Source organism: Chenopodium album, chromosome 4 (genome assembly GCF_948465745.1).
Source record: "Chenopodium album chromosome 4, dcCheAlbu1.1, whole genome shotgun sequence".
NCBI classification, from domain to species: domain Eukaryota; kingdom Viridiplantae; phylum Streptophyta; class Magnoliopsida; order Caryophyllales; family Amaranthaceae; genus Chenopodium; species Chenopodium album.
The window spans coordinates 51,672,797-51,697,548 of NC_137837.1; the positions used below are offsets into that span (position 1 = coordinate 51,672,797).

At 37.7% G+C, this 24,752-nt stretch overlaps 1 protein-coding gene across 1 annotated transcript; it reads left to right on the forward strand.

Moving 5' to 3' along the window:
• The first annotated feature begins 18,509 nt into the window (after window positions 1–18,509).
• Window positions 18,510–20,400, forward strand: LOC145627911 (transmembrane emp24 domain-containing protein p24beta2-like). The gene is made up of 5 exons (XM_081680251.1): window positions 18,510–18,801; window positions 18,943–18,997; window positions 19,649–19,835; window positions 19,936–20,043; window positions 20,267–20,400. The coding sequence occupies exons 1-5, from the start codon at window positions 18,704–18,706 to the stop codon at window positions 20,398–20,400; spliced, it is 582 nt and encodes a 193-aa protein (XP_081536377.1). The 5' UTR covers window positions 18,510–18,703.
• Window positions 20,401–24,752: the final 4,352 nt, after the last annotated feature.

Below are 24,752 nucleotides of genomic sequence, written 5' to 3' on the forward strand. Positions count from 1 at the left end.
TAAAAGCATGAGAATCCCAAACATAAGTCTCATGATTGGCCCTCTCCCAATCATAATTATCCCTAGCTAACCATGAATAGAAATCCCAAGCTTCATCCGAAGACATGTTATGAAATTTACCATTTAACATATTATCAACTACTCCTCTAAAATTCTCATTTAATCCCAAATTGATGATTTCACAATAATCACCCTTGGTTAAACCTTTAACACCATCTAGGAAATCCTCAAGTCTATTGAAATACACCCAAAACGGTTCATTATCAAATTGAGGAATAGAAATATAAGCCATTTTTTCTCAAATAAAGCAAAGAGAACAAAAACAAATCAAAAGAAAAATATATACAATAGACTAGTCTCAATAAGATAACATAACGGTAATGGAAGCCGTTCCCCGGCAACGGCGCCAATTTGACAAGGGAATAAACGCGTCGTCAATTGTCTATCCCTAGATCAAATACAATTTATACAACCTAAACAAACCTAATACGAGTATAAGGCAAGCATAGGGGTCGAACCACAGAGAACGGTAAACACCACCAAATGTTATCGACAATTAAGCTAGTCCGGAATAGGAGATAAATAAACTAAAGTCTAAAAATGCTAAAACAAGAAATAAAACATTAAGGCACCAAGGGAAATGGGTAGGTGAAGTTGACGCTTGACCATACAATAACAAAGTAGCATATCAATGGTAAACTAAACATGCATGAATATCGAAGTAAAGGGTTCAATCTAGCCGCCTTCCGGGGTCAATTGGCTTCTCCTAACATAGCCTCTATGTTTCCACATTAGAACCATATACTAGGAGGTACTATTAAATAACAATCGATAGTAATGAATCTCAACTAAGTCAACTTCCGTTACTTGTTAGTAAAGACTCATCTTTGATCAACTAACAATGTGCACTTGCAAGAAAGACCAAAGAATATCAAGCATGCAAAGACTTTAATCACCATTAACATAACCCCAACATTAAAAGCATGAACAATTAGCAACTACACCATCCCCATACCCTTGGCTAGGTGACTACTCACAAATCATGTTGAAAACAATATCAATCATCAAATCAATAAGCATCAACATGATTAATAAGCAAAGAAGAAAAATAAAAGCAAATAAACAAAATCAAGAACAAAGGTAAAGAGAAAGAGTAAGAGATTGCTCATTAATTGAAGATGAAGGTCTACAAAGGATTGAACAAGCTCCTTCTTCAAGATCCAAGTTCATTAATGAAGAAAACCACATTTTCTCTCTCTACCAATGAAGACTAATCCTAACCTAACCTAAAACTAAAAACTAATTAGAGAGGAGAATAGATAGTTATTCAATGTTTTTCTAATTACCCCAAAATTGGGTATTTATACTAAGCTAATAAAACTAGGAAAAATAGAAAAATAAAAGAAGGAAATAAAATAAAGAAAGAAAAGGAAATAAAAAGAAAATAAAAGAGAAAAGAAATAAAAGAGAAAAGAAAATAAGAAAAGGAAAAGCAAAGGAAATAAAAATAAAAGAAAAAAGAAAAATAAATCCCAAAATTCCTAAAAATATCAGCCTTCCTCAAGCTTCTTCTTCGATATCAATTGGCTGCTCTAAACTCCATTGAAACGCACCACCATCACCACCGTTCATCAACCATCATCATCAAATCGAGGCCGTTCGACCCTCTTTAAAAACCATGTGCGAGTCTCGTGAAGCGGTTCGGTCGAACCATGGGTTGGTGCGGCCGAACTACGGGGTTGGTTCGGTCGAACCATGGGTATGTTCGACCACTCCTCTTCGAATAACAAAACCCCCAAAGTCTCTGACTCGAAGTTCGGTCGAACATCTCAATGGGTTTGCTCGAACTTGATTGATTTTCAATTTGTTCTGATTTTTGCTGTAATTGATGCCGGTGGTGGCTGCTCTGTTGCGCGGTGGTGTTGCGGGGTGATTGCGGTGGTCAGGTGCGGCTGGTGGTAATTAGTGGTTGATTGTGGGTGGTTTGGGCAATTGCGGGTTGATTGTTGCGCTGCTGGTGGTGTCAAGGGAAGGTGGTCAGGTTGTGTATTGGTTGCGGCATCTGTGAGGGGTGTGGCTGGTCGAGGGAGCTGCTGTGATGTGTGGTTGCCGCTGCTAGGTGGCTGCTAGGTGTGGTTTGTTTGTGTTGGTGCTGCTGCGGGGTGAAGCAGGGGCTGTTGTGGTGTGGTCAGGTTGTGTTGCTGTTGGTGTTGGTTGAGGGAGGCATCAGGGGAAAGGTTGGTGTGGTGGAGCTTAAGAAAGAGATGGGGTGAAGGATAGGAGGCAGCAGCTTGGGTTAGCTCAAGTTTGCGCCTCGAACCTTGGACCTCCGAACACGAACATGACCTTGAAACCCGGGACACCTACAACCAAAAACACGAGGGTATTACTAAGAGATAAATAAAATAAAATAAAATAAAGGTAAAATAAAGTAAAATAAAATAAGATAAATAACACTAAACTAATAAAAATTAAATAAAACTATACAAGCAAATAAAGTAAAATAAAATGCGAAAATAAACTAAAGCTAATAAAATAAAGAAAATAAACTAAAACGCTCCAAAACTACCAAATAAACAAGAAACTTTATTAAAGAGAAAACAAGAGAAAGAAAGAGAAAATAAGATAAAATAAACACGAAAATGACTCTAAAACTACTCCCTAAGAGTGACATAGATGTCACTCATCAATTCGCCTTGGCTTAGGTGATCAACCAACAATTATTTAATTCAATTCTAGTCTTTATTTAACGCGAGATACTATGTGGAATTGATTAATTAATTATTTTAAAAGTGATCAAACAACACTAATTAATTATTTAAAGTCATTTTAAACAAGAAAAATAAAGGTGATTTAATTAGTGCTCGGGAATTTACCACTTCTCTTTGCTAGATCTCCGTTTAGAACACTTATGGAAACCTTCTTGTTGGGGAACCTCCACCGTAGTAACAATGTATCGAAAGGGTGAGTGTTTAGGACAAGAAGGCTAGGTTGCACAAGTTCACAAGTTATTTCGCCAGAGTTTTAGGTTAATTTCTGTCTCTTGAAGCCTCGGTTTAAGCTCGTATTTATAGAGAAGGATTAGGTTTAGGGTTTCGAGCTTTCTGCCGCAGCAGGTGTCGCGCGCAACAGATGAAGTTGCACGCGGCAACCCAGCGCAAGTTATAGAGTTGCGCTGATATGTGCAGCGCAACTATTGGTCTTGCGCGCGGCTTTATGGTAAGATTCGATTTTATATTTTCGGTATAATTTCCGAATGATTACAAATCTTCTGCAGCGCAACTCTAGGTGTCGCACGCAACTGAAATAGTTGCACGCGGCAGCCTAGCGCGACTTTTTAAGATGCGCGCGACTTTTTCTGTGGCAGCACTAAGTTTTAACCTAGGCGCTCCTAAATCCGTCATTATTAGGGTTTAAGCACGAGCTTAAGCCTAATTATGATTGGGTTTAGTTAATTTGACCTTTGTTTTGACTTTTCTTTAATTTGGGCTAGTCTTTTGTGTTTTGTGGCTTAACCAGTTATCCATAAGAATTCTTCACTTTGACCTAACACGAAGATGGCTTTATTTATCGTCATTGCACTTCCTGTCGGGACAAGAGGCCAAAAGTAGATGTCTACAGTTAGCCCCCACTTTAATCGAGTCTATAATAGACAATGATCAATGTAGTCAAGGAAATAAATCCGAGACTCATTTTGCGAAGTTCTCTAAGGATAGAGAATCTTTCAGTAATGTTTAAGGATGTCGAAACAATCCTTGGTTCACTGGGTATTTGAAACAAGTAGCTATTAAGGCTAGAAAAAGTCCTTCCTAGTCTTAACGCGCTAAAGAATCTAGATTGATCCTTTGCAATTGTAGAACGCTCTTACAAGTAAAAGTATTCTGGGTGATGTCAGTTCATGAGAAGATATCGGTTTTAAAAGAATAAAAGGGGAGGATTTTTTCTCAATCGTGTCATCGTTGGTCTAAAGTCCCTCAATATGTCATTGAAACTTTAGCCTGAGTTTAACAAAGTAAAAGACGAAAAAAGGGGTTTTCGGTATTCGAGCCGAAATGGTCCGGTATTCGAGCCGGACGTTCACAAGATAGAAATACATGTCTCAGGACTGGAGGCATATATCCAAATTCAGTGAGAGGGAAGAAATTCAGCAACTCTCTCATCAGTTTTGTCCTTAAGATGAGTACACGTGTCTCAGGACTAGGGGCACGTGACTACATAGGCGCGACATCGTCTCATCGCTTCTTTATATAGAGGATGGATTCGACACCCTAATTGTCCGGTAAGTTAGTAAGCGCACTAACTACCGTATTTGCTCTCATTCAAGAAGTGCTTGTTCCTGAAAATTCGGCGCGCCTGTCGACTCGTTGAGCTAATGCCTACAGTAATTCTCTACCTATTAGTTCCAATAGGTAGATCTAGCAAATCTTAGGCTGAGTGAAATTTTACGCATCACCTACACCATACAATTTTGCGTCGTACGATACGTCATTTGCATTTTTACGCTGCATGAAAACGCCTTCCTTTTAGCTTCGGACGTGAAAAAATAAGAAAACCCGGACATTTGTAACGTCAGTAAAGTAAAATGACAAACCTGTCTATGGGTGCTCTTACATAAAGCACCACCACGGAACGTCTTAAGGCACTCTTACAAAAAACGCTCAAAATGTATGCTTGGGGAAGGCACAAAGCACAATGTGCATGCAATATGATGCAAAAAACTAAAAAAAAAGAAAATAAACTACAATATGCAAAGCAATTAAAAAGATTTTGATGATTTGCGTGCCATTACGTCTAATAACAAGCAAAAGTCGTTAAAAAAATGATCAAAATCAAAATCCCGGTCTTTTGGTGACCATTATCCGCACGCAACTCAGTAGGTCACGTTGGCCAGGCGCACGCATCGTTCTGAGTTGCGTTGGTATGTCACGCGCAACAGATTCAGTTGCTCGCGACATTTATGTCAGTAAAATGAAATCGCTGAGCGCGATTTTCATTTCGCTCTTTCTTTCTCCTTCCTTCGCCATTTTCGCCCCTTTTTTTCTCTAGGAAGCTCGGATTTTCTTGTTTTTCGAAGCTAAAGGAAGTAGATCTCGTCCCTTATTCATATTTGCCATAATTCGTTCATTCTTTGCTGAATTTGGGCAATTTTTGAACCGTTAAACCCCAAATTTTGGGGTTTTTTATTTGACTTGTTTTTATGAATTTGTTTGTTTGTCGTTGTGACATGTTTATGCAATATATTGCAACAAATTTAATGTGAAATGATAAAGTAATAATCCTTGTAGGCGTCGTTCGAAGTGCGCCTACGTTAAAGCATGTGTGAATATGCTTGGCACTCATAAGAAGTGGGAATTGACATAATACGATTAGGGACAAGGAAATTAGGGAGCCGCCAACAAGTTTTTAAGGAACTTGTAAACCGTTCACGGATCATAAAAAAAAGGCAACCACGATAAGGGACAACGATAGGCAACAACGATTGACCCGTGAAGGTTACACCCCATTCATAATCCATGAGATTACTAACTCCATATGGTTCGGAACCACGAAAGGAGGATCGGGGATGATGGTACGAAGTGAGTCATGGAGTCACATTCACCCGTATTGGCCTCTACTCGATTCTTGTAGTGAAAAATGATTCATGTGATCTCAAAGGCATACAAATAAAATTCAATTTGCTCCAAACTATTATTAAACTAAATTGGTTTAATATTAATGCAACACATAATTCTAAAATATTGTGATCACTTGAATTAAATAACAAGATTAAAAAGGAACCTAAACCGGTTGTCCAAATTATCTTATTAGGCGTGATTTTCAATTACATATTCCCTTTAAACATGCAATATGGTGATCAATAAAAAATATAATAGAATAAACATTAATATTGGAAGCAATTTAACAATAATTATGTTAGTCAAATCAAATAATAAACCTAATCATGATACTAGCAACAAGAATAAAATAAGAAAAATTAAGTGATTAATTATTCACTTTTCGCGTTTCCTTGAATTGCTACATCATGAATAAACTGTTAGTAACTTCACTTAAAATATAAATCAAATGGAAATTAAATTAAATAAATGTAGATTTGATTTGGTCCAAACCCTCAGTAAAATATACCTTTCACACCTTTGGTTTAAGTATAGAACTTTGGGTTAAGTATGAACTCCTTGGAGTGCTTAAGGGAAGTATTTTGGAAGAATAGGGAGGCTAGTGATTAGGCTAAAGAGGGAGAAAAGAATTATTTTGTGATCAAGCTTGTTAACCATTGAAAAAGGGAAGATATGACCTCTATTTATAAGGAAAAAAGAGGGGTCGAATCAAGAAAAGATAAGAATTCGAATCGGATAAAACTCTTGCGATAGACAGCAGTTTTTGCGGTTTTTGTTTTTATCATATCTTTTGATCCAGAAATCGGAATAAGATTAATAAGATATTGTTGGAAAGCTATTGAAGTCTACTTTCTAATCCAATTAGAATCAGATTAAAGTATTTTATATAATAAAATATATGGACGAAATAGTGGGACGGTATCAGTTTTAGATAGAGTTTGACATTTTATTCATATCTTTTCCGTTATAGCTCGGAATTGATATTATAATATATCATTGGAAAGATAATTTCAAGGGCTATACAACCATATAAAATTTGGATAAAAAATATGAGGCACAAAAATAATATCTGTCTATCTTTGAACATCTTTCAATTCGGTTAGAAATAAGATTTTCAAAAAGAAAAGTTTTATTCAATTTCAAACTCTTTAATCTTATCTTTTAAAAAAGGATAATTAAGATCTTTTAGAAACTTATAGAAGCTTCTAATTAATCCTAATTGGTTTAGGAATTGGAATAAATCATTTGGACCCTCCACATGATCATTGGGTCGTAGGTAAGGTGGGCTTAGGTTCGGTTTGGGCTCAATTTAATATTTTGGCCATAACTTATTCGTTATAACTCGGATTTGGGCCTATAATATATCATTGGAAAGCTCTTTTAAAGCCCCATAAAACTATTCAATCATTGAACCCAGATTATGGACCAAAATAAACTGGATTAAACGTTTTTATAAAAAGGACACGAAATGATTGATTTTAAAGGACACGAAATGAATTATTTTGGGTTTAAAGACACGAAAAGAGGAAAATAAGTTATGGTTTGGGGAAATTGGCTAGGAATTGGGTTGGTTTATGAAATGGAAATATGGATTTAAGCACTCCAAAAATTAAATACTCAACCCGGCCAATAATAGCGGTGAAAGGTTAATCATCATCGAGTTTGGTTTTGGGGAGACATTTTTAGGTGTCTACACACCCCCCACGGGTTGCACCCAGTTTAGACTCCCTAAATAGGCTAGGTCCATGAGGTTTAAGCCTACAAATTTTCTATGCCCATCCGGGTTCCAACCTAGGTGTTTTTTGGCAATATGGGTCACTAACCCCCCAAAATAAATAGGTGCCCTAGACCTACTCGCTTCGGCCGCATTGGCCGCCCTTTGGAAGTGATTGGCTATCCTATGGGGTATGTTCAATTTTTCAGCGTTAGGAATTACATAGGATGCCAATAGTTCCAATTCATCCCTCCTCACATTTGCCGGTTCATGCCTCCCAAAAATAGTGAGGCCGGCAAATCTTTGCCAAAATTTTGGGATGGGATGTTGAATCCACATCCCTTTGGCGTGTTGGAGGTTAGCCAAATCCTCCCCAGTTATCCCCTTGTAGACCACGGCAGTGTGGTCTTGAGAGGGTTCAATTGGTTTATCCGATTTCAAATCAAACAACTTTCCAAATTCTTTAAGAGTTAATCTCACATCGTAGTTCAATAATCGGAATTGCACATGAGTGATTAATGCATTCATTTTAATAACATTAAAACTTGAGATAAATTCTAATGTTAAATAGTCATATGTATCATGGCACATTTGAAAGAAACCACTCATGCCCATACCTTTAAATAATTTTTCCACATATTTATCTAGACCTAATCTAGCTAGTGTGGGATGATGAACAAAGCGGGTTGAGATTACCTGTCGATCAATGAGGTTTAGCATCCTAGCCCGTTGCTCCTCCGAGGTGATGACAACCTCCTCCCATCCCGGTATTTAAAGCTCCAGGTTGACCGTTGGTTGTTGTGCCCTCGAACTTTCACCCCTTTGTGTCCTTGAACGCTTTGAAGCCATTGTATGTGGAAAATTGGGTATTTGGAGCTTTCTCTCTCTAAGGGTTTGAAGGAAGTATGAAAGAAAGTGGGAGAAAATGGGTGGAAAATGTAGAGGAAGGTGTGAGGATTAAGAATATGTAAGAAATTTGAGGTTTTGATGGGTGAATTTGAGGAGATCTTGGATTGAAGGTGTAGTTGAAGGTTTGAAAATTAAGGTTTTAGAGAGAGAAAGTGTGAAGGAGAAAGAAGAAGTAAGAAAGAAAAATAAAAGAGGAAGGGAGGAGGGGGGTTAAAACCCCGGATAGAAATAGGCACGCCCGATCGGGCGAAGGTGGCTTATGCGGATTTGCAAAGTGCGCGCCCGATCGGGCAACCTCCGCCCGATCGGGCGCAAACACGAACCTTGGAATCGCCATTTCGCCCGCCCAATCGGGCGAGCTTCGCCCGATATTTCTTTTATGACACTCAATTTCTCCAAAAATCCGCCCGATCGGGCGAAAATTTCCTCAATTTCTTCGCTGACTTGCGCGCCCGATCGGGACTCCCTGCCCGATCGGGCGAAATTATGCTTCGACAAAATCGATATTGCGCGCCTAATCAGGCCTCGTTGCCCGATCGGGCGAAGTTTTGCTCAAATCTGACTGCAGGTGCACGCCCGATCGGGACTCCTCGCCCAATCGGGCGAAATAAACTCGAACTTTGGACCTTAGGTGCGCACCCGATCAGGCGTGCCTAGCCCGATCGGGCCCGTACCCAGATCTGGAGCTTCTCTTTCTTCGCCTTGTTCTCTTGAAAACCTCTGTACTTTGTGATCTAAAACCTGTACAAAACATTCATGAAAGGTAAAATTCACTCTCCTCACCTCTCTAAGGAAAAGTAGAAATAAAAATAAATAAAAATATTAGTCTAGAAAGCAGGAAATACGGGTTGCCTCCCGCAAAGCGCTAGTTTATCTAGGTCCCGCATGACCCTCTTACCACAGTGAAACTCAAAGTGAATCGGAACCGCTTAGGAGAAGTAATTCAACTGCACCAATCGTAGCCCCCTGATGATATAGCTTGAGTCTTTGGCCATTAACCTTAAACTCGTTACCATGTTCGTCGAAAACCTTCACAAAACCGAATTTATTGGCCCTCTTTACAATAAAAGGAACCGACCACCTTGACTTTAACTTTCCTGGGAAAAGCTTAAGTCGAGAGTTGAATAGTAACACTTTATCACCCTCCTTGAATTCTCTCGGAAGGATCATCTTGTCGTGCCACCTCTTTGTCTTCTCCTTGTAGACTCGAGCACTATCATGGGCCGTCAACCTAAACTCATCGAGTTGGTTAAGTTGAAGTAACCTCTTTTCTCCCGCTAGTTTGGCATCTAAATTGAGCTCCTTAATAGCCCAATATGCCTTATATTCCAACTCGACCGGGAGATGACATGCTTTGTCGTACACGAGTCTATACGGAGTAGTACTTATAGAGGTCTTGAATGCAGTTCTGTACGCCCAAAGGGTGTCGTCCAACTTGTCGCTCCAATCTTTCCTTGACTTTGCCACCACCTTCTCTAGAATGGCCTTGATCTCACGGTTAGAAACCTCAACTTGGCCACTAGTTTGGGGGTGGTAGGCTAAACCTGTCCTATGGTGGACACCATACTTTTTGAGGAGGGTATCTAACTTCCGTTCATGAAAGTGAGATCCTCCGTCACTTATTATTGCTCTAGGTACGCCAAATCTTGGAAAGATGGTCTTCTTGAAAAGTCTGTGGACCACCTTGGCATCATTGGTAGGAGTGGCGATGGCCTCAACCCACTTGGATACATAGTCGACGGCGACAAGAATATAACGGTTCCCTTTTGAAGAAGGGAACGGTCCCATGTAATCAACACCCCAAACGTCAAAAATTTCAACTTCTAAAATTCCTGTTTGGGGCATCTCATGCCTCCGCGAGATGTTGCCAATCCTTTGGCAAGAGTCACAAGTCTGCACAAAAATGTTAGCATCCTTAAACATTATAGGCCAATAGAATCCCGACTCATTAATCTTGGCCACCGTTTTAGTGGGGCCATGATGTCCTCCATATGGTGAGGTGTGGCAACTAGTAAGCACACCGTGGACTTCCCATTCGGGAACACACCTGCGAAACAATCCATCTGCACACTCACGAAACAAAAAAGGATCATCCCAAAAATAATGTTTAACATCATAAAGGAATTTCTTTTTTGTTGGTAGGAAAGGTCAGGAGGTAGAGTACCACCCACTAAATAATTAGCAAAATCCGCATACCATGGGTGTTGTTCTACAACTGCATAAAGGTTGTCATCAGGGAAAGAATCATCTATAGGTAGAGAATCCTTACCCTCATCATACCTGATACGTGACAAGTGGTCTGCCACTACGTTCTCTGCTCCCTTTTTATCTTTTATTTCTATGTTGAAGTCTTGGAGCAAGAGAACCCATCGGAGTAGCCTTGGCTTTGATTCCGCCTTAGCTATCAAGTACTTAAATGCTGCATGGTCAGTAAAAACAATGACTTTAGAACCAACAAGATATGATCTAAATTTTTCTAAAGCATAAATAACAGCAAGAAACTCCTTTTCCGTAGTGGCATAGTTGACCTGGGCTTCATCCAAAGTTTTGCTTGCATAATAAATAGCATGCAAAACCTTGTCTTTTCTCTATCCAAGCACGGCTCCTAGCGCAAAGTCACTTGCATCACACATGATCTCGAAAGGAAGATTCCAATCGGGAGCACATATGATGGGTGCCGATATCAAATCCTGCTTAATCCTGTTGAAAGCCTCAAGACACTCGTCAGTAAAAATAAAAGGAGAATCCTTGATCAAAAGCTGAGTCAGTGGTTTAGCAATTTTAGAAAAATCTTTGATAAAACGGCGATAAAACCCCGCATGACCCAAGAAACTTCTAACTCCCTTAACATTAATTGGGGGAGGTAATTGCTCAATCACTGATATCTTAGCTTTGTCTACTTGTATGCCCTTATCAGATACAATATGACCTAGAACTACTCCCTCTGTCACCATAAAGTGACATTTTTCCCAATTTAGAACTAAATTGCACTCTTCACATCTTTTCAAAATTTTAGCGAGATTAATTAAGCATGAATCAAATGAGGAACCATACACGCTAAAATCATCCATAAAGACTTCCATAATAGACTCTATGAAATCAGAAAAAATGCTCATCATACGACGTTGAAAGGTAGCGGGTGCATTACATAAACCAAAGGGCATTCTACGATATGCAAAAGTGTCATAAGGGCATGTAAAAGTAGTCTTTTCCTGATCTTCAGGGTGAATCGGAATTTGGAAATAGCAAAAGAATTTATGATTAGCTAACCTCTCAAGCATTTGATCTATAAAGGCAAGAGGGAAGTGGTCCTTTTTAGTGGCGATATTTAATCTACGATAATCAATACACATACGCCACCCTGTGACAGTTCTAGTGGGAATTAATTCATTTTTTTCATTTGTTATCACAGTCATCCCACCCTTTTTTGGCTTTACCTGCACATGACTTACCCATTTGGAGTCAGAAATAGGATAGATAATACCTGCATAAAGTAATTTCATAACCTCCTTCTTGACTACTTCCTGCATGTTGGGATTTAATCTTCATTGAGGTTGAATACAGGGCTTATAGTTGTCCTCTAGATGTATCCTGTGCATACAAAAGTCAGGGCTAATACCCTTGAGATCATCAATACTATACCCAATAGCTTTCTTATGGGTTTTGAGAACCCCTAGAAGTTGGGAAGTTTGTAGGTCAGTAAGTGCAATACTGATGATCACGGGGTATAGTTCCTGTTCATCAAGGAAAATATATTTTAAATGAGAAGGGAGAGGTTTTAGCTCAGGTTTCTTCACCTCTGCAGATTTTGATTCCTGGACTAAATTTACTACCTTCATTGTTTCCTTGGGGCTTAACTCTTTTAAGGAAAGAGCCTTTTCAATATCTTGTACCTCATTACCCCAAACGCTTGCATTGTCTCTAGATAAATTCCCGCAGAGAACTTCCTCTAGGGGATCCCTCGCAAGAACTTGTGGCAAGCTATCATCACAAATATCATCAATATAGCAACAATTCTCCTCTAGCATAGGCCCTTTCAAAACCTTCCCTAAATTAAAAGTAACATTGTCGTCACCTAAAGAAAGGATTAGTTTACCATTTTTAACATCTATAATTGCTCCTTCAGTATGGAGAAAAGGCCTACCTAATATAATGGGTATTTGTGTATCCTCTGACATGTCTAACACAACAAAATCAACAGGAAAAAAAAAATTACCAACTCTGACAGGGACGTCCTTTAAAATACCTAAGGGGTATTTTACCGAACGATCTGCCATTTGCAAAGTTATATTAGTTGATCCAGGTGTGGATACAAGGGTTCTGCTGGGTGAGTTGGGTCCCGTCAACTACCTACACAAGGCAGCACACGTAAACTGCCCTCGGGGGTGGCTCGAGGAACCCCCCTCCGAAGCTTAAGTCAGAAAGTGTTTAGAGAGAGAAAGTGTACTTAGAAAGATGTAGAGAGTGCAATAACTTTAGTATCTAACCTCCTTTCCGTTGTACTTTACCCTCTATTTATAGGCGTACTATCTCCTTCGTGGAGAGTTTAGCCTGGTCAGCCCTGCGGGCTGGCTCTGCCAGGCTTATGAGCCCTTCTTTAGTTGCTTACTCGGCAGTGAGTGCGCACCCTGGGGGCTGGGCGATAGTTCAACGGGAGCTACCCTATACATTAGTAACTTTTAATTATCCCATATTAAGTTTAGCACAGACAGACGATGGCATGACACTGACACTAGCACCCAAATCACACAAAGATTTATCAATAACAACATTCCCTATATGACAAGGGATAGAAAAACTACTGGGATCCTTTAATTTAGGAGGGGATTTGTTTTGCAATAGAGCGCTACACTCCTCTATGAAAGCTACAGTTTCTACTTCATTAAACGCCCTTTTCCTAGTCAGAATGTCTTTCATAAATTTAGCATAAGCAGGAACTTGAGTGATTAAGTCAGTGAAAGGAACTTTTACCTGCAGGTTTTTCACAACCTCTAAAAACTTACCGAATTGTTTATCAAACTTACTCTTCAGTTGTCTATTAGGGAATGGAAGTTTGATAACCGGGCTCTGCACATCTCCTCCCTTATCCTGCGATTTACCCTGCATAGAAACATTAGTAGAGTTAGTATCTATTTGTAGCCCTGCAGGGCTAGCAAGATTAGCGTTTGGTATAGAGGAATCTAGATCAGGAACTGGTCTATCTTCCTTTGGCATAGGAGGTCCATCATAATGTGAACCACTCCTTAGAGTGATTGCATTGGCATGATCTGTAGGATAGATAGGTTGTGATGGTAGAGCTCCCTGCTGACGGGATTGTAGGGTAGATGAAAGTTGTGCAATTTGATTGTCCATGATTTTATTATGGGCTAGGATAGAATCAATTTGTGCATCCCTACTCTCCATATGCTTTTGCATATTGGTAATCATTGCTCTAATTTCTGTCATGGAAGGGTCGGAAGATGATGAGGGTGGTGCTTGGCTTTTCTGGTCGGAATTAGGATGATAATATTTTTGCTGTGGTGGGGTTTGCTGTTGTGGTTGTTGTGGAGGTGGAGGGTTTTGTACATTAGTGCTCCGGTATGAAAGATATGGATGGTTCCTATAACCGGCATTGTAGGGATTGGAATATGGGTTATTCTGCCTATAGGTTTGAAAGGCATTAACTTGTTCCATAGAGCTCCTACAATCTTGCTCCAAATGCCCTACAATTCCACAATTTTCACAAAAAGCTTCATTGTTAGCAACAGCAGAAACATTAGCTACAGAGTTAGGAGCAACAGTAAGATTATCTAATTTTTGACAAATAGACGTTAATTGAGCTTGCAAAAAGGATACGGAATCGAAATTATGTTTTCCTTTCTTTGCAAACCCTCTCGGATTCCCATATTGGGAATTGTGTATTGCCATGTCTTCAATAACCTGTCCTGCATCGTCCACATTTAAATTCATGAACCTCCCACTAGCTGCAGAATCTAGCACTAATCTAGAAGAATTTCCAAGTCCATTATAGAATGCGTGGATCAATTGCCATTGTGCTAGATTGTGGTGGGGGGCACTCTCTCTGTAGATCTTTGAACCTCTCCCAAGTCTCATATAGTGTTTCGTCGGCCTCTCGAGGGAAGTTCTGAATAGCACTCCTTAGTACCGCTGTTCTCTCTGCAGGATAGTATTTATTATAAAAATTCAAAGCAAGAGTTTCCCAGTCAGTAATACCAAGTGCAGTTCTATTCAAACCATTAAACCATAATTTAGCTTTGCCACATAATGAAAAAGGAAAAAGAATCCCCCTGATTTGGTCTTGCATGACCCCGGCTTGTCTAATGGTGTTACAATATTGGCAGAAATCTGCGATGTGAAGATTAGGATCTTCACCCTTAGCTCCACTAAATTGCTTCCTCTCTATCATAGTGATAAATTGGGGCTTGATTTCGAACTGAACTCCTTCTAGTGCCGGAGTGGGAGTAAGGTGCGGGAAATCTGTGAGCTTCGACTGCGAGTAGTCATTGAGTTTCTTCTGGGCCATCATCTCTGATTCGGAATCTGAAGGAATATATGTGTCACTAGAATCAGAGGGAGGATCTCTTCGACTGTTGTCCTCCTCGGAACCCCCCAGAATTTGTCTATAGATTTTCCTTTGCCTATGAAAAGAGCGCTCGATCTCAGGATCGAATGGGATGTAACCTGATCTGGAACACCTGGGCATAAACAAGGAACTAAAAGACAAATATGAGAATTACCTCAAAGAACTATCGTTCTCTGAGACAAAAGGGGATAATCTAGACTAAAAAAAATAAAAATAAAACCGTTTCCCCGGCAACGGCGCCAAAATTTTGACAGGGTAAAGTCGTATCCCCTAATCAAAAGTAAATACCTAAGTCCTCTAACTAAAGTAGATAGGGAAGTAGGGTCGAACTCCATAGGGAAACAAGTCTTTCTACTCCTAATTAATTATTATAATCTAAATTATCTAAGTAACCAATATTTTTGGGAATAAATTCTATGCTACGAAGAATAAGGTCGGAAGAAATAAATAGGGAGAAATTAATTATTAAAAGACCTAGGGCATAGGTTCACTAATAAACAATATTCCAGGGCAAATCATAATAAGCAATCATCAAGCATTGATTAATCAGATTATAAAGGGCTTTCGCTACGTATTATAATCACATAGTTAATTTACCGGTATTAAATCTCATCTGTCGAATCTCGACTTAACCATTTATAAATTAGTCCGCCTATTGAAACTAAGCCTAAACATCAATTCTCATATGTCGAATCTCGAATTAATATTGCTAAACTCATACAATTAAATCTGGCCAAACCTAATTGCATAGCATTTAATCAATCAATAGGAAATCAACCAAGCATTGATAATTAACAATCACAAAATTACCCCTTCATATCATTTATTAGATCCCCATAAACCCTAGAAATAAAACTACTCAAGCATCATTATAACTAAACTAATCAAATAAATAAAACAAAACATAATCAAAGAAGTAAATAAAATAGCTGAAATTAAAAGAGAAGGAATTGTTACCAAAAGAAATCTGGATTAATGAAAAGTAATTAAGAACAAAAGTTGAGAGAGAATTTAAGAGAGAGAAATATCCTAAGTAGAGAGAGAAAATCTAAAGAAGAAGGTAATTCAAAATTACGTACATAATTCGTACTTAAACATTCCTCAAAACAAAAATTAAAACTAATCTAATCAGCTCTGAGAAAAACAAGCGCCCGATCGGGCCCGCCTTTTTGCCTTGCCCGCTGCTGGTGTGCCGCGCCCGATCGAGCTTACGCTCACCTGATCGGGCGCGCCTCTTCCTTGAGAGTTCTTATGCGCGCAGCCGCCCGATCGGGCGTATGCTTGCCTGATCAGGCCCGGTCTTCTTCTTCGAGGCTTGGATTTCGATTGGGCTCAATTCCTCGGCCCAATCTAAGTTTCCTCTTCGGGTCTTGATTAATCGATCCAATAGCCCCGGTATCTCATACCGAGCCCTTAATCATCGGCTCTCACCGATCCTGGGCTTCAAGAGTGGTCGTGTCCTTCTAGCTTCCGTAGTTGATCCATGAAAACCCGGGAAAATGCTCCAAAAGTGCAATTTCCTGTAAAATACAACTAAAACTACAAAAACACCAGAAAACACAAATTAGTAATAAAAGTGGCTCTAAGGAGCCAAAACACTATATAAATTGGATATATCAGCAAGCACAACCAGTACCACCACCCCAGCCTAAACCCGTGATAGCACCATCACCACCACGTATGCCTCACATGCCTCCATCTCCTCCTAGGACTGACTCTAAGATGGTTTGGGACCTATAGAGTATAGGTCAGGCCTTAGGATGTATAGAGAATTCACAGGGTGACCTTAGAAGGATGGTTGGCTCCCTCGACCAACAATTAGGGTACCTAGAGAGGAACCAGGGTAAAGTCATGTATCCCATGTACGATGATTATGCTCGTCGGGGTAATATTTCCAATGATTCTATTTACCCTGATTGGTTTCAGCCCCTACCCCAAGGATAAGATAGAGATCCCACCACCCGTGGTATTTATACTAACTATTCATCTTTCCATGGGTACGGCCAGGACATACCTTTTGGGGGACCGACTGGGGGGTTTTCAGCCTAACTATTTTGGTGGTAGATTTTCTGGTGCAGGTGGCAGTGGTGGAGGATTCGGCTCAATGGATGAGGATGATGAGGATTAGCCATGTTGGGCTAGTTCCCGAGCCAATGAGGACATTGTCTGATCTTGGCTTGGGGAGATTTTTGGATTTGGTATCTTTCTTCTTCTCTTTCTTTTATTTTTGGAGTGTTTTAGTATAGGTTTATTGCTTTTTAGTTTAGTTTAGTTGCCTTTTAGTTTAGTTTTATTGCTTTGATAAAAATGAAAAATACAAAACAAATTGAAAAATCAAAAATCTAAAAATACGTTCCAATGAATTGTAAATCATGCTTCCCTGTGCCCCATACTTGAAAATTGTTTTGATTCTTGGTATATGATGATGAGCATTATGGATAGGTTAGCCATTATTTGAAGCTTAATTGCTTAGATACCTTAACATGCATCAATTTTGTCCAACTACTTGTGAATATAGTGCTTGACTAGTTGATTTGGTTAGGAATGTGTGTTAGTTCCTTGTATGTTAATGAATTTGATTATTGGTTTGCAACTTTGAGTAATGTTTGTATGACTCATTATTATGCACATTGTGGAGGACGAAGGCAATTGTTCTTGCTATATACATTTGTTCCCTTCTTGCTACCCATGTTGTTGCCTTGACTATTTATTGTTTATAAGCCACATTACAAACCTATTTTGCCCCATTGGTTACTAGTCCCAAGCTTGGCTTGGGGGAGCTATTAGTGAGTGAGGTGAGGGAGTTTGTAGTGTGCTTATTATTTGCACAATTTGAGTGGGTTTTGAGGAGTTATTTTGTTCTTTATCATGGTCTATTTTTGATGAATTTGAAAGTTTAATTTTCTTGAAAAAATAAGGTATGATGATATGAAAAAAAAAAAAAAAAAAAAAAAAAAAAGAGAATTTCAAGAAGGAAAAAAAGTGATAAAAATAAGTGAACTTCAAAAGAGGAAAAAAGAGCAAAAAGGAAAAAATTGTTGAAAGTTCAAATGTTCTAAGTGAAGGTTGATCAAAAGAAAGAAAGAAAAAAAATGAGTTTCAATGGAAAAAAAAAAAAATCAAGTTTGGAAAATAAAATTTGTTATTCACTCAATTTTACATTGTTATATTTTTATGAGTGAAATTGTAAGTATTGGGATTTATTATTATTATTATTGGCGTTATATTTGGTGAATTTTTGGTGGAGTTGAGTATGTTGGAGATGTTTGGTCATTATTTATTTTTTACCTTGATTTTATTAGGATTTTGGCTCCCTTTAAGCATTGCTTTTTTCTCACATTTTCCCAAATATTTTCCACCCTTTACCCTACACTAGTGGAAAAAATCTTATTTGTAACAAGCTATTCGTAACGGGCATATGATTTCCCGTTACAATTACATCATTTGTAACGGGCAAATTCAATGTCCGTTACGAATAACCAACTAGTCGTAACCAACAAGTCTTGCCCGTTACGAATAACTAACTAGTCGTAACCAACAAGTCTTGCCCGTTACGAATAACCAACTAATCGTAACCAACAAATCTTGCCCGTTACAAATAACCAACTAGTCGTAACCAACAAGTCTTGCCCGTTACGAATAGGTTTCAAAGTAAACCCTAACTTTTAATTTCCCCTTTCTCTCTCTCTCAAAATATTGTTTCCCTTTTCTCTCTCCAATATTAAAGCAGCTCGGTCATCGTTCGCTCATCGTCATCCCTCAACTCCTCAGCTCAAGCTCCATTTTTTCTCTCTCTCTATTGAGTAACGAGGATGTCAGGCGTATCGTTGCAGTGCGAAGATTGTGGAGCTCTTTTGAAATCCGTAGCAGAAGCTCAACAACATGCGGAGCTCACTTCTCTCTCCAATTTCTCTGAATCTAATGAGCCTGTTCTTAATCTCATCTACTCTTCCTGTGGCAAACCCTGCCGCTCCAAAACTGTAATCTCCTCTCTCTTTTCCATTGTTCATATTCAATTTGAAATTAGGGTTTTTTTATATGTTGAATTTGATTTATCAGGAGAGTGATTTCAAAGTAAACCCTAACTTTTAATTTCCCCTTCTTCTTGTTCCCGTTCTTAGGGTTTTTGTTTTTCGAAGCTCAGATTTTCTTCAAGTTTCGCCGCCATGGGAAGAAGTAAGATCTTCATTGATGCGTTATTTTTTCTGTATTAGTGTTTAGATTGTACTGTCAGTTGTCAATTTTATTTTTTTTTTTGCATGTTCAATCGATTTTGTGAATTCAGTTTCTTCGTCAAATTGGGGTTAATATTCGAATTTCGTTGTTTTTTTCTGCTAGTTTTTGCTTGATTTTTTGTGTTGATATGATCATTTTGAGTGTTTGTTTGCTATGAAGTCTGTAACTTTTCCTATTTTTGTTTCGATTTGATCAATTTCTTTTTTAACAAATACTGATAATTTGTGGTAATTCCGATGAAGTTGGGTTTATGTTTGTTTGATTAATTTATGAACAAATGACAATGAAATTGATGCAATTTTTATTTTTAATTATTGTTTAAGATGTGTTGCGTATTAATCCGATTATTGTTTGATTAATTTTTATTTTTACTTATTGTTTTAATTATTGTTTGATTAATTTATTAACAAATGACAATGAAAGTCTTTGACTGATCTATAAGTTTACTGGAACGTGGAACATGGAACTCTCTAGTGGTTCCATTGGTTGAATTGTACTAGGGGTTCGGTTTATTACTCTGATTATTATGTGATAAATACCCATATAATATGATTTTTATGAATGGAACATTTTTATTGTTTTGTTTTGCAGCTGAAGGGACCTGAAGGCGATCAGATCCTTGACACCCATGATAAGATCAGTGAAAAATTCGACTTTACTGCTCATAAAAAAGGACCTTTCAGTTTCTGCTTCACCAATAAGTCACCTTATCATGAAACCATTGATTTCGATGTACAAGTCGGACATTTTACATACTATGACCAACATGCAAAGGATGGTAAGACAACAGCTTTCCCTATTTTAGCTTCATAAGAGGTTTCTAATATACTGATATAAGGTGAGATGGTTGTTTGTCAAATTTCGGTTCATGTTTGCAGAGCATGTGAAACCTTTGGTAGACCAGATTGAAAAGCTCGGTCAATGTCTTTACAATATTCAGTTTGAACAGCATTGGCTAGAGGCACAGACTAATCGAAAAGCACTAGGTACTTTATTAATCTCCTCTTGAATTTAGAAATCAACCATTTCAGATGCCTTCTTGAATTTTAGAGTACTTTCTAATACCTACATTCCTTGTGGTCACTTCTACACGACGTTGAATTCATCTGTTAGTGGGCCTAACAATGGTCTGCCACAAGTAGTAATATCTCTAAGTGTCGGTATAAACTGTTATCGTGTTGACTGTCTCTTATCTGTATGACAATGCAGTGAATAAAGCTATGAGCAAGAGAGCAATCCATAAAGCCGTTATGGAATCATTTGCTCTAGTTGGTGCGAGCGTGTTGCAGATATACTTATTGTGGCGATTATTTGAAAGGAACCTTGGGACTTCAAGAGTCTAAAAGATTCGTCACATTAGTGATTTGCTAACATATTATAATCTTGGTGTTTCACAGTTTTGGGAAATAGCTTAGTCTTGCTTTAGGATCTTTCTATTATGTTATTTTTAAATGAAGATATCAATGGATTTTCCCTTTCTTCTTCTTTTTTATTTTATTTTATTTATTTATTTATTTATTTTTTTGTAACAAAGAATCTTTGAAGTATAGGTTTTTAATTGGGTGAATCAAAGAAATTATTAAACTTTGCATATCAAAGAAATTAGTATAGGTTAACATCTTGGTGTTTCTCTGATTGTTATCTTTTGGTGCTCTTGAAGGTACTAATATGTTGCATAGAAACTACTGGAAACACCATGACTCGACATAAGGCTCTAAAAGAACAGTACTTATTCTGCTGCTCCTGTCCTCGTTGCATTATATTAGTAAGTGCCTCAATTTACGTCATTTTGCATTTATCACTCTAAAGCTTATGGTGGAAGCTTGTTACTTTCTGCTGTTTAACATTGATCCATTGTATCATATCTAAGGGGAAAATGATCACATAGCTAGGCAAAAATTGAAATTCATACAAATGGATCGGAGGTCAATACACTACTCACCCCATATTGCTATAAATTATGAGTTTTATTTCTATAATTTGGACCAATACATGAAAGATGGGAAAGATAGAAGTCCCTCAGGCAATTTTGAAGCATTTTTATAGTAAATGGTCATATTTCATTGATTTCAATTCATAGAAACCAAAATATAAGTTAATTATAGATGTTATGTGTTTTATTTCTATAATTTAGACTAATACATGAAAGATGGGAAAGATAGAAGTCCCTAAGGCAATTTTGAAGCCTTTTTGGCTCTAAATGCTCCAAAAAGTGAGTAAATTGTCACTTTTCATTAATTTAAATTCTAAGAAACCAAAATATAAGTTAATTAAGGATGCTAAGTGTTTTATTTCTATAATTTGGACCAATAGATGAAAGATGGGAAAGATAGAAGTCCCTTAAGCAATTTAAAGCCTTTTTGGCTCTAAATGCTCTCAAAAGTGAGTAAATGGTCATATTTCATTGATTTCAATTCATAGAAAACAAAATATATGTTAATTATGGATGTTATGTGTTTTATTTCTATAATTTGGATTAATACATGAAATATGGGAAAGATAGAAGTCCCTTAGGCAATTTTGAAGCCTTTTTGGCTCTAAATGCTCCCAAAAGAGAGTAAATGCTCCCTTTTCATTGATTTCAATTCAAAGAAACCAAAATATAAGTTAATTAAGGATGCTATGTGTTTTATTTCTATAATTTGGACCAATAAATGAAATTAAAGAGAGGAAAGATAGAAGTCCCTTATTCAATTTTGAAGCCTTTTTTGCTCTAAATGCTCTCAAAAGTGAGTAAATGGTCATATTTCATTGATTTCAATTTATAGAAATCAAAATATAAGTTAATTAAGGATGCTATGTGTTACATTGTGTTAATTTGAACCAATACATGAAAGATGGGAAAGATAGAAGTCCCTTAGGCAATTTTGAAGCCTTTTTGGCTCTATACGCTCCCAAAAGTGAGTAAATGGTCACTTTTCATTGATTTCAATTCATAGAAACTAAAATATAAGAGAATTAATGATGCTATGTGTTTTATTGTGTTAATTTAAACCAATACATGAAAGATGGGAAAGATAAAAGTCCCTTAGGCAAGTTTCAAGCCTTTTTTGCTCCATACGCTCCCAAAAGTGAGTAAATAGTCACTTTTCATTGATTTCAATTCATATACACCATAATATAAGTTAATTAAAGATTTTATGTGTTTTATTGTGTTAATTTAAACCAATACATGAAAGATGGGAGAGATAAAAGTCCCTTAGGCAAGTTTCAAGCCTTTTTGGCTCTATACGCTCCCAAAAGTGAATAAATGGTCACTTTTAATTGATTTCAATTCATAGAAACCAAAATATAAGGTAATTAAGGATGTTATGTGTTATATTGTGTTAATTTTAACAAATACTTAAAAGATGGGAAAGGTAGAAATCCCTTAGACAATTTTGAAGCGTTTTTGGCTCTATACGCTCCCAAGAGTGAGATAGTGGTCAATTTTCATTGATTCCAATTCATAAAAACCAAAATATAAGGTAATTAAGGATGTTTAGTATTATATTGTGTTAATTTGAATCAATACATGAAAGATGGGAAAGGTAGAAGTCCCTTAGGCAATTTTGAAGCCTTTTTGGCTCTATACGCTCCCAAAAGTGAGTAAATGTTCACTTTTTATTGATTTCAACTCATAGAAATCAAAATATAAGTCAATTAAGGATGTTATGTGTTTTGTTTCTATATTATGAGTTTTATTTCTATAATTTGGTTCATCACATTTATTCTAATGATTGTTTTTATTATGGATTGTTTTTATTTTAATTTGAAACCTTCTTTCATATGTTTTTTTTTTCAATAGGATTTTTGTCCGAGGACCGCCCCGTATGATGTTGACGAGTTGAATGTGGTTCGAGAACAATGGGCGTAATACTTTAGAAGTAAATATTTATTGAATGCATAACTATTAGCTTAGGTAGGACAACGTAATATTTTTAGTGTTGTTGTATATGTTGGATAAATTTATACAAGTTTTTATTTGTAATGTGTTACTACTTCGGTTTTTATATTATGTCGTATTAATTTTTACGAAAGATTGTTCGGTATAATTGCTTATTTACAGGAACAGGTTTATTATAACATGTTTTAATTAATATATATTAATTATATATAAATACATGCTGTCAAAATTAAATAAAATGAAAATTTAATTTAATAATTATTTGTAACGGGCAGCAGAATTGTCAGTTACAAATAACCAGTTATTCGTAACGGACATTTTTGTTGCCCGTTACAAATAAGTGTTAAATTATATACAATAAAACTTTATTCGTAACGGACATTTAAGATGTCAGTTACGAATAATCACTTATTCATAACGGGCGTTTTAGGTGTCCGTTACGAATAAGGACTTATTTTAATACAAAAAAGGATTTATTCGTAACGGACATTTCATATGTCCGTTACGAATAACCCCTTATTCGTAACTAACATTTCAAATGTCCGTTACGAATAACCCAATATTCGTAACAGATATTTGAAATGTTAGTTACGAATAAGGGGTTATTCGTAACGGACATATGAAATGTCCGTTACGAATAATGAGTTATTCGTAACGGACATATGAAATGTCCGTTACGAATAAGGGGTTATTCGTAACGGACATATGAAATGTCCGTTACGAATAATGAGTTATTCATAACGGACATTTGAAATGTTCGTTACGAATAACTCATTATTCGTAACAGACAGTGCCCGTTACGAATAACAATGACCATCCGTAACGGCCGCATACGTAACGGACGCTGCCCGTTACGGATGACCCCTTTTTGCCCGTTACGGATGATGTTTTTTCCACTAGTGCTAGCCTTACATTACAAGCTTTAAAGACCTTCCGACCTTTGTGCATAGAGTTGTGTGAATGTGAAAGTAGTTGCCTATCAATGCAAGGAATGACTTGACATATTCTGTGTCGACTATTAAGTTGAGTGTATGTCTTTTTAAACACATGAGTGTTGTGAGTTTGGGAGGGCATTGTTCACATTAAAGGGGTTGGGATGAAGAGCGATCGAGTACATCTTATACTCGCCACATAAATGAGAGTTGAGTGTGTGAGTACTAGTCTTGAATTCTGTTTTGGGTGTTTTTGTCCCTCGGGAGAGTTACAACATGAAGACTGATCCGGGATGAGCTGTACCTGCAAAACAAACGGAGACACCTGTTGGGTGGTGCTCCGCCTCCGACGATCAAGTTAGTAACTTGAAAAGGAATAAAGAGTACGGAAATTTAGGTGGGTATCTGCTCGGATTCCAAGCTCAGGTGTTTCTCTGATGTAAGAGAAGGCAGGTGTATTAAATGATAAAACGTTCTGTCCTCAAAGTGAGGGGTATCTCCCTATTTATACGGTCTTTGGGAGTTGTGCCCCTGATTAGGTCACTGAACCCTAATCATTGGTGGGCTGCGCCGTTTTGCGGCATTCTCGGGATTTGGGCCTGAAGGCCGACTTTTTTCCCTTCTTTTCTGGAGTGACACGTGTCGAGCAGGGATTGGTCCACTTTGGGCCATCCTGAGGCTGACACGTGTCATCCTCTGATTGGACCACGTGGCGGGGTAAAATTACCCTAAACATTTGCCCCTCACAGATGTGACGTGGCACGCCACGTGGCATCTGTGACACATGTCACGCTCCGGTTGGCGGTAATTTTACCGTTACAAAGTAACTGTTCACCTTCTGGGTAAATTACGGAAATGCCCCCAAATTTACCCTCTA

Excerpts from the sequence above, each read along its gene's own strand:
- LOC145627911 (XM_081680251.1), top strand. The coding sequence starts at position 18,704 with ATGCGGAGCTCACTTCTCTCTCCAATTTCTCTGAATCTAATGAGCCTG. Across the intron at positions 18,998-19,648 it reads TTTCGCCGCCATGGGAAGAA|CTGAAGGGACCTGAAGGCGA; the intron begins GTAAGATCTTCA and ends TTTGTTTTGCAG. Across the intron at positions 19,836-19,935 it reads TGACCAACATGCAAAGGATG|AGCATGTGAAACCTTTGGTA; the intron begins GTAAGACAACAG and ends TCATGTTTGCAG.